The sequence below is a fragment of the Crocodylus siamensis genome, chromosome 8, assembly GCF_052110815.1.
Source record: "Crocodylus siamensis isolate JL-2025a chromosome 8, ASM5211081v1, whole genome shotgun sequence".
Lineage (NCBI taxonomy): Eukaryota > Metazoa > Chordata > Crocodylia > Crocodylidae > Crocodylus > Crocodylus siamensis.
The window spans coordinates 72,964,362-72,973,756 of NC_143402.1; the positions used below are offsets into that span (position 1 = coordinate 72,964,362).

The 9,395-nt window shown below is 49.8% G+C and overlaps 1 protein-coding gene across 2 annotated transcripts; it reads right to left on the bottom strand.

Annotated features, from left to right (window-relative positions):
- Positions 1–6,360: 6,360 nt before the first annotated feature.
- Positions 6,361–9,395, bottom strand: TEFM (transcription elongation factor, mitochondrial). 2 transcript variants are annotated; one of them, XM_090061025.1, is made up of 4 exons: positions 9,258–9,395; positions 8,681–9,144; positions 7,614–7,760; positions 6,361–6,850 (listed from the first exon to the last, which is right to left on the bottom strand). In XM_090061025.1, the coding sequence occupies exons 1-4, from the start codon at positions 9,268–9,270 to the stop codon at positions 6,413–6,415; spliced, it is 1,062 nt and encodes a 353-aa protein (XP_089917151.1). In that variant the 5' UTR covers positions 9,271–9,395; the 3' UTR covers positions 6,361–6,412. The 2 variants fall into 2 exon arrangements, with proteins under 2 accessions (XP_089917151.1, XP_089917152.1); XM_090061026.1 differs by lacking the exon at positions 6,361–6,850 and adding an exon at positions 6,992–7,330.

Genomic DNA, 9,395 nt, shown 5'->3' on the forward strand with positions numbered 1-9,395 from the left:
TTTTCATAGACATTAGGGCTGGAAGGGACCTCAGGAGATGGAGTCCAGGCCCCTGCCCCAAGGGCAGGAAGTCAGCTGGGGTTAAAGGATCCCAGCAAGATAAGCATCCACCACCTCTGGAGGGAGTCTATTCCAGGCCTCGGGGGCTTGGACAGTAAGGAAATTTTTCCTCATATCCGGCCTAAAACGCTATTGGTGAAGTTTGTGACCATTGGTCCTTGTCATCCCTTGGGGTGCTCTGCTGAACAGGCATTCCCCTAGATCCTGATGCACACCTCTTATGTACTTATAGGCAGGCACCAGGTCCCCCTGGAGCCTGCGCTTTTCCAGGCTGAAGAGTCCCATGGCTCTCAGCCTCTCTTCATAAGGCATATTCCCCTGCTCTCTGATCATGTGTGGGGTTCTCCTCTGGACTCTCTCAAGCTTCTCCACATCCTTTGTGAATTGGGGAGCCCAGAACTGGATGCAGTACTCCAGCTGCAGCCTCACCAAGGCTGAGTACAGCAGGAAGACAACAGCCTGAGATTTACTTGAGAATCATCTATGGATGCAAACCAGAGTTTGGTCTGCTTTACCAGCTGCAACATTGCATTGGTGGCTCATGTTCATCTTGTGGTCAATCATGACCCCCAAGTCTTTTGGCTATGGTGCTAGCAAGCGTAGCACTGCTGAGCCTATAAACATGCTGCAGGGTTCCCTCCACCCAAGGTGGAGTACCTGACATTTGTCAGTATTGAAAATCATCAGGTTTGTATCCACCCACTTTTTCAGTTTATCCAAATCAGCCTGGATCCCCAGCTTGTCCTCCGGTGTGGACACTACCCCAAAGTTTGGTGCTGTCAGCAAACGTGTCAGAAGTGGACTGGCCCAGTATCCACGCTGTTGATAAAGATGTTAAAGAGAACAGGTCCAAGGACAGCCTTGCGGGGCACCACTGGTCATGAAGCGCCATAATGATTCGCTTCCATCAACCACCACTCTCTGGGTTTGGCCTCGGAGCCAATTCCCCAGCCGTTGGACTGTCATGTAGCTGAGGCCACAGTTGGCCAATTTTTCCAAGAGATCATGGGATGCCAGATCAAAGGCTTTTTTAAAGTCCAGATATGATGTCAATCTTTTCTCCCTTGTCCAGGTGATATGTCACCTGTTCATACATGGAGATGAGAGAGGTCTTGCCAGACTTGAAGTACTTTTTATTGTCCTTGATACGTGTAGCCAGGTGGAGTTTGGTTGCAGCCTTGGCTTTCCTGGTTCACTCCCTACAGGCACGGACCAGTACAGAGTAATCGTCCTTTGTGGTGATTCCTATCTTCCATCCTTTATAAGCCTCTCTTTTTGGTGTACGAGGTCCACGAGTTCCCTGCTGAGCCAAGGGGGTCACTGCCCTTTTGCTACCTTTCCTCCGAGAAGGAATGGACATCCTTTGTGCTTCCAGGATCACTCCCTTTAAGGAACAACCACTCCTCTTGCACTCCTCTCCCTGCCAAGTCTTGGTCCCTTAGGGCCTTGACAACAAGCCTCCTGAGCTTATCAAAGTCAGCTTTCCTAAAGTCAAGGACTTCTGCAGTGCTGACTTGCCAGCTTTGCGATGGATAGTAAAAGCAACTGGCTCGTGGTCACTGTCTCCCAGCTTTCTTTTGATTTTTAGGTTGCCAACTAGATCATCCCCTTTAATCACTACCAGGTCCCCTTTATTCACTACCAGGCCCAGCAATACTTTATTTACCTCTTGTTGGTCCATAGACTTCTTGGTTCAGGTAGAGTTTGTCTATGCACAGGAGGAAGCTCTGCAATTGTTCAGATTTGGCTGAGTGCTCTTCCCATGAGATGTCCAGGTAGTTGAAATCTCCTATGACAACCATGCATGGAGAGCACATAGCTTCAGTCAGTTCCCTGGTGAAATCCTGGTCAATCTCTTGTTTCTGGTTGGGGACTCTATAGCAGACTCCTACCATCGTGTCCTGTGTCACCCTCTGGGTTAAAATAGGTGGGGAATGTATCTAGTGCTGGCTAGGTGCCAATGTTGGCTTGCAGGGATGCATAGCTTTCCTTGACATAGAGCTACACCCCCACACCTTTTTATCTGCACAATCTCTCCTATACAAGAGATAGCTGTATAGGGGGCCGCAGGAAGACAAGAAGACGCCATCCGAGCAGGACACGTGACCAAGGCAAGGAGTGCTAAGGTAAGAAACGAGGGTCCAGACCGTCTCCCTGAACGGGGGGGTGGCACACACAGTCTTGCAAGGCCTCAAATGCCTATATACCAATGCTCGCAGTATGGGGAATAAACAGGAGGAACTTGCCCTCAGAATAGCTAGTTCAAACCCAGATGTCATAGGGCTAACAAATGTGGTGGGATTTGTCCCATGACTGGACAGTTAGCATTAGGGGCTATAGGCTTTACAGGCGGGATAGAGAAGGAAGGAAAGGTGGGGGTGTGGCACTCTGTGTCAGGGAGCACTACACATCCTCTGCCAGCAGAATGGGGTCAGAGGAAGGGCAGGCTGGAGTGCTCTGAGTTAAGATTCAAGGGGACTGTGGGGAGAGCGATTTGACAGTGGGGGCCTACTACAGAACCCCCAACCAAGGGGAGGAGCTGGACCGGGAATTTTCGGGCCAGCTTGCAGAGGCACTTAAGGCAAGGGATGTAGTAGTCATGGGTGATTTTTTAATTACCGGCCATCTGCTGGGAGGAACAGTCAGCCAGGATGGACTGTTCCAGGAGGTTCCTAGCTGAGATACAGGACCTCTACTTAATCCAGGAGGTGCATGGTCCCACCAAAGGAAACGCCCTGTTGGACCTGGTCCTGGCCACAGGCGACCTGGTAAGGGGCCTCCAGGTTCTTGACCACCTGCGTGATAGCGATCATCGCTTGCTGGAATTCACCATCCAGCACAGGGTATCAAGGGCCCGCAGCAAGACGGTAGCCCTAGACTTTAGGAGGGCCAACTTCAACAAGCTGAGGAGGCTAGTGGGGGAGGCGCTGGGGTCCTGGAGGGCACGGGAACTCAGTGTCCAGGACGAGTGGTCATTCCTTAAGGGCCCAAGGGGAGTCCATCCCGACAAGATGCAAGGGGGGCAAGAGTGCCCGAAAGCCCCCCTGGCTCACCAAGGCTGTCCGGGAATGCCTACTTGCCAAAAAGGCGGCGTACACCTGGTGGAAGGGGGGTGCTATCTCCAAAGAGGAGTATACCTCCTCTGCTCGGGCCTGTAGGAGGGCTGTCAGGAAAGCTAAGGCAGACATAGAGCTAGAAATAGCATCCAAGATCAAGGATAATAACAAGTCCTTTTTCAAATACATAGGGAGGATGAAGAAGGCACCGGGTAATGAGGGGCCCCTGCAAAGTACACTGGGCAATCTGGTGGTGGCGCCAGAGGAAAAAGCGGAACTCTAAGCAATTCTTCATGTCCATTTTCTTGTGCAGGGACTGGGACTTCCCTGCTGTGATGCCAGATGGACTCGAGGGGAACGCCTCCAGACCTCAGGCTGGGGAGGACCAGGTTAGAGAGCTTCTGGAGGGGCTGGACGTGTTCAAGTCAGCGGGTCCAGATGCTCTCCACCCCAGGGTGTTGAGGAAGCTACCTGGGGTTATTGCAGGGCCCTTGGCACGGCTTTACAAGCGCTTGTGGTGCTCCGGCCAGGTACTGGATGACTGGAAGATAGTCAAAGTGGTCCCCATCTTCAAAAAAGGGAAGAGAGAGGACCTGGGCAACTATAGGCCCGTCAGTCTTACCTCTATCCTTAGGAAACTCTTTGAGAAGATCCTCAAGGAGCACATCTGTGATGGGCCGGCTTCAGGGATGATGCTCAAGGGCAACCAGCATGGTTTCATTAGGGACAGGTCTTGTCAGACCAACCTGATTGCCTTTTATGATCAGGTCACAAAGGCAATGGATGCAGGTGTTGCCGTGGACGTAGTCTTTCTAGACTTCAGCAAGGCCTTTGACACCGTCTCCTACCCCATCCTCATTAAAAAAACTAGGCGACTGTGGCATTGATGCCTATACAGTCAGATGGATTGCAGATTGGCTCAAGGGTCGTACTCAGAGGGTGGTGGATGGGTCATATTAGACCTGGGGGAAGTGGGCAGCGGCGTCCCCCAGGGCTTGGTCCTGGGGCCCACGCTGTTCAATTTCTTCATCAGCGATTTGGACGACGAGGTGAATTGCAACCTATTTAAATTCGCGGATGATACCAAAATTTGGGGTGAGGTGAGCACGCTAGCAGGGAGGGAAAGACTGCAACAAGACCTGGATAGGTTACAAGAGTGGGCTGACATAAAACAGGATGCGTTTCAATACTGGCAAGTGCAGGGTGCTGCACTTAGGCAGTAGAAACCAGCAGCACACTTATAGAATGCGAAACTCCCTTCCTGAGAGCACGGAGGCGGAAAGGGATCTTGGAGTCATTGACTCCGAGATGAACATAGGCTGACAATGCGAGGTCACGGTTGGCAGGGCTAACCAGACCTTGTCGTGCATCCGCAGATGCATCTCAAGTAGAGCCAGGGAGGTGATCCTCCCCCTCTATGCGATGCTGGTCAGGCCCCAGCTGGAGTACTGCATTCAGTTCTGTGCACCCCATTTCAGGAGGGATGTGGACAACATTGAAAGGGTCCGGAGGAGGGCCACCCGCATGATCCGGGGACTACAGGGCAGACCCTACATTGAAAGACTGCGGGACCTAAACCTGTTCAGCCTTCACAAGAGAAGGCTGAGGGGAGACCTGGTGACTGTCTATAAACTCACTAGGGGGGACCAGAAGGGTTTAGGGGAGACACTGTTTCCCCTAGCACCCCCTGGCATGACAAGGAACAATGGACACAAGTTATTAGAGAGTAAATTTAGATTAGACATCCGCAAGAACTGCTTCACAGATAGGGCGGCTAGGAGGTGGAACCAACTTCCTAGGGAAGTGGTGCTGGCTCCTACCCTGGGGATCTTTAAGAAGCAGCTTGATGACTACCTGCCTGAACTCATTTGAGTCCAGTCTTTTCTCCCACCCAGGCGGGCGGTCAGACTTGAAGATCTACAAGGTCCCTTCTGACCCTACTTCTATGGTTCTGTCTATACCTGTGGCTCTGTCCAGGTGGAGTCCCACCAGATCTGTTATCCCTATGAGATTGTAGTCTTTCTTGTTTGGTAGGACCAGTTCCTCCTGTTTATACCCCAAGCTCCCGGCATTGGTGTACAGACATGTAAATATCCCATTGGGAGCCCTAGGCTTCCTCACATTCTAAGGAGGACACCGTTCCAGGGCTGGGGTAGGAGTGGAATCCCTTGCGTGTCCTAGCCTGTTGGTTTTGTAGGTATTGCCTAACAGGCTTGCATTGGTGCTTGTCCACCCATCCCCCAGCAGGCTTAGTTTAAAGCCCAGTCGAGCAGGTCAGCCATTCTGGCTGTCCCTAGTGAAGTAAGGCGGAGGGTGTCTCTTCCCAGCAGACTGCTGCCGCTCTCACCGAAGAGCAGACTGTCGTTGTGAAAGCTTCAGTTTCCACAATCACACCAGTGCCACAGTCTTCAGTTGACCACCTTGATCTGTCTCCTGTAGCCCATGACCCATAACTGGGAGGATAAAGGAAAAAACCACCTGCACCCCTAAGCCCTGCTCCCAAAGCCCTGTAGCCATTCATGACCTGGCTGGGATTGCTCAGAGCAGTGTCATTCATGGCCACATGGATAAGAAGCACAGGGTAGTGGATTTTTCATCATGGAAAAAATCAGAGCTGCTGCCACCCTCACTTACCAGGACTTGGGTCCAGCTGCAGTTGTCCCCCTGCCCTCCCCTACTGCTTTGTGGTGGTGAATAGGCCTGATATGTTGTTGCCCCTCAGTCCCAAGTCATTCCCCACCCCCCACAGTACCCCTCACTCCCTGCCTATCCTCCGCTTGCTCCCTCCCAGCAGCAGCTCCCCCTGTGCAACAGGACATGGGTCCAACTGTGGCTGTTCCCCCTGCTGCTCTATGACACTAAGCAGCCCTGACAGGCCAGTGCCCTGCCCCTGCTGTTGCCCCTTACTCCCCAGCTACAGCCCCCACAAACCTGACCCACAGGGCCCCCCTGCCCTGCTTCCATCACCCTGCCTGGCTGTATGTTGTGTGCGCAGGCAGGCACATGTGATGCCCCTGCCTCCAATCACCCTCCCCTGCCTCAAGCAGCTCCTTGCTAGGGCAAGCTGGGAAGTGCCAGGAAAAACTTTGATGAGGAGCAGAGTAAAATCCCAGACATTTGTTGATATTTAAAAAAACACAAAAAACACTTGGACAGAGATGGGAGGACCCAAAAAGAGGACATGTCTAGGAAAACCCTGATGTATGGTAACCCTAGCTATATGTAAAGTAAGAGGAAATACATGTTCAGTTAAAATACAACATTCAGTTTACTTTGGCTCTACAACAGTAAAAGATTCAAGTAGTGTTGTTTAATATTAGGAGTTCATAAAAGGCTAATGCCTGTAGTAGAGAATCACACATCTCCTCCTCCCTGTTTTGTGTAACTGAAGAAAGTAAGTTTCTATACGTCACCACCTTGTTCAGGGGAAAGGATATTCGTGGCTGTTCTTGGGTAACATATTCTAGGAGAAGTTGCTTCACAAGTTCCATTCCACTTGACCGGAAATCTCCCACCATCAACCCAAAGTGTTTTCCTACAACAGTTCGGGACATACCTAGTATTTGGTCCTGGACATCTAACTTCAGTGTTTTATGTAACAGGGCATACAGCATAGCTTCGATCGTGCGAAGATGTAATATTACAGGAAACAAATTTGTATTCTGATTAGAAAGTCTTTTTTTTTCCAGAACATAAACATCAGCTTTAGGAAGTTTGGAAACCACTGAAGAAATCTGGGGAGGAGGGAGAGAGAGAAGAATATGCACATTAGCCAGAACACTAGCTAAATCAGCTGATCTAGAAACCAAAATCGAAAGATTTCTTAACTAGCGTATTTCAGATGAGTGATAAAGTACTAAGCTGGCAAAAAGGCATTCCAGTTTTCATCAAGTTTTACTCATGTTTTTGTTAAAATTTCAATAAGACACATCAAATTGAAAACTTCTTTCCAGTTCTCCTCTTTGCCACTTTAAAAAATGGTTGTTTAAGTCTAAATGTTATTTATAATTATTGAAGAACGTGGAGAAGGCTGTTCACTTTCTTGCAGCCACACATTGCACTAGTAACAAATCACAGCTCATAATTAGGGTGCAAGAAGGACTGTTGCAAGCAGCTCCTCACAGCTTCTGAATGTTTCTAAATACTTCAGGTCCTCTGGTACAAGAGACGTCACATCTTTCTTATGGAGTTCTAGAATGGAAAGTTTTGTTTACCTGCAGAAAGTTCAAGACAAGTGTTGAAGAAAGCAGCTCTACCACTTGAGTGCTGTACGCATTGCCAATAAACAAACTTTTAAAGGCTATATCTCATACAGATTCCTTTTGCAAAACTGGGTTTTCTATGTGCAATTCACAGAATAAACCAGCAAAATAAATGCTGCTTAGAAAAGGTCTCCCTTGGAAAATGAAGTACTTTTCTATATGTTATAAAAGTGAGCTAGTAAAAATTAAACTTAAAGAGTTTATTTTTAAAACATCCAGAAGACCTTCTACTTACATTTTCCAGATACACTGCTGGCTGATAGGTTCCCTTTATAAATCTGTATTCTTTTTGCTCCCAGCTGTGAACTGCTAAGCCGCGATCCACATGAGCCCATGCAATTTTGCAAGGGCCAAAAACAATAGACACGATGCTAGATAAAGCCTGAATAGAAGAAAGGTGGTGTCAGTTCTTTCAGCAGTTAATATCTCCAGCCTTCTGATGGTGTATGTACGAATTATGTGCTGAATATTATTTAATAGCTTAGATGAAAATACCACCTTTTACAAAACTATACAGAGTTCAGGTTGATAAAATATAATTTCTAGAAGTGTTAAATTTAGAGCACTAACAAAAATTATTCTGAAAATAAGAGTGGTGTCTTAGATCAAATGGATCAGGACTGGACACAGGCATGGACGAACCATGCAGCTGCCCAGGGCCCAGACAGAAAGGGGGCCTGAAAATGGTGAAAATACGAATTATTATGATCATTATCTCTGGTGAAGGGGGTCCTGATACAGGCTTCCCTCGTTTATGCAGGTCCTGTATGTGTGAATTCACTCTTACGTGATAACCCTTTTTATATAAAAAAAAATTAGTTATATGCAACATAATTTCATTTTTATGCGATCAGTGCAGTGGAAACTCCCAGTCAGCTGCTTTGTGCGGTGCCTTGTGAGAGTGACATGCACCAAAAAATGTCTCCGGTGTAGACCTATTCTCCTCACTTGTTGTCTGAAATATGTTTCTGTAATTACCATCCCCATTATGAAAGTGCCCTGTGCTTGTATGTGCTGTCTGTTGTGAGTGCATACCAACACTGTCTTGTAAAATTGGCAGAAATGGGCCTGGGGGTCAGTACAGTTGAGGTCTTGGGATGTATTCCTATTGGTGACATTGTAAAGTGGGGTCCCTTTATACAAATTCGAGCTATGCGCCGTTTTCCAGGAACGCATGTACAACATAAAGCAAGGGAAACCTGTCCGAAGAATTCACCCAGCCACCAGGAGTCTGAACAGTGCTGAAATGGCTACATCCCCGCAACCGTGCGGACGGCTACATATCTACAGGCGGCTACATACCTCCGCGTTTTTTATTTTAGGTTTAAAGAACCTCGTCGACAATTTAGCGCCCTGCATTTTTCCCTCTCTCCTCTCCACTTCCTCAGATGAATCCAGAATAAAGTTGCAGACGTTAACTAGGGTTTGAAGTTGCAAGATAGGCACGTTCAGTAAGCTCGGCAAGTCCCCAAAGGGCCCGTGTTGCAGGCGATACTCAACGATGTCGGCCGGCAGGGTGCCCTGCAGCTCTCCGATGGCGGCCAGCTCCTCCTCGGACGCGGTGTTGAGCGCCTGTAGGACAGCGGCCTGCTGCTCCGGGGAGAACAGCGCGCCCAGCGGCTTCTCGGGCCGCTCCGTGCTCCAGTCTCTGGTGGGGGCGCGGGGGCGGTCCTGCTGCAGCGCGGGCCCCAGGGTCTCCAGGCCGGCCCGACGGCACAGGGGCTGCAACCAGGATGACACCGCGCCGAGGTGCAAGAAAAAGCTTCCTGGGGAAAGAGGCAGAGCACGTTGCAGTGAGCTCGCAGAGCTGGCAAGCACGGAGGGAGGAGAGGCGTGAAATCCTCTTACAACGACCCTCGACCCGAGCAGGCCCCACTACCTCGCCGCAGCATCACGGCGCCCACGCGGCTTCAGACAGAACTGCGCTCCCGGCCCCGGTGACTCTGAGGGGAAGGCTCTGCTTCCGGTTCCTAAGAGGCCGGGGTGGGGAACGGGACTTTCCGGTTCTGGTTCCGGG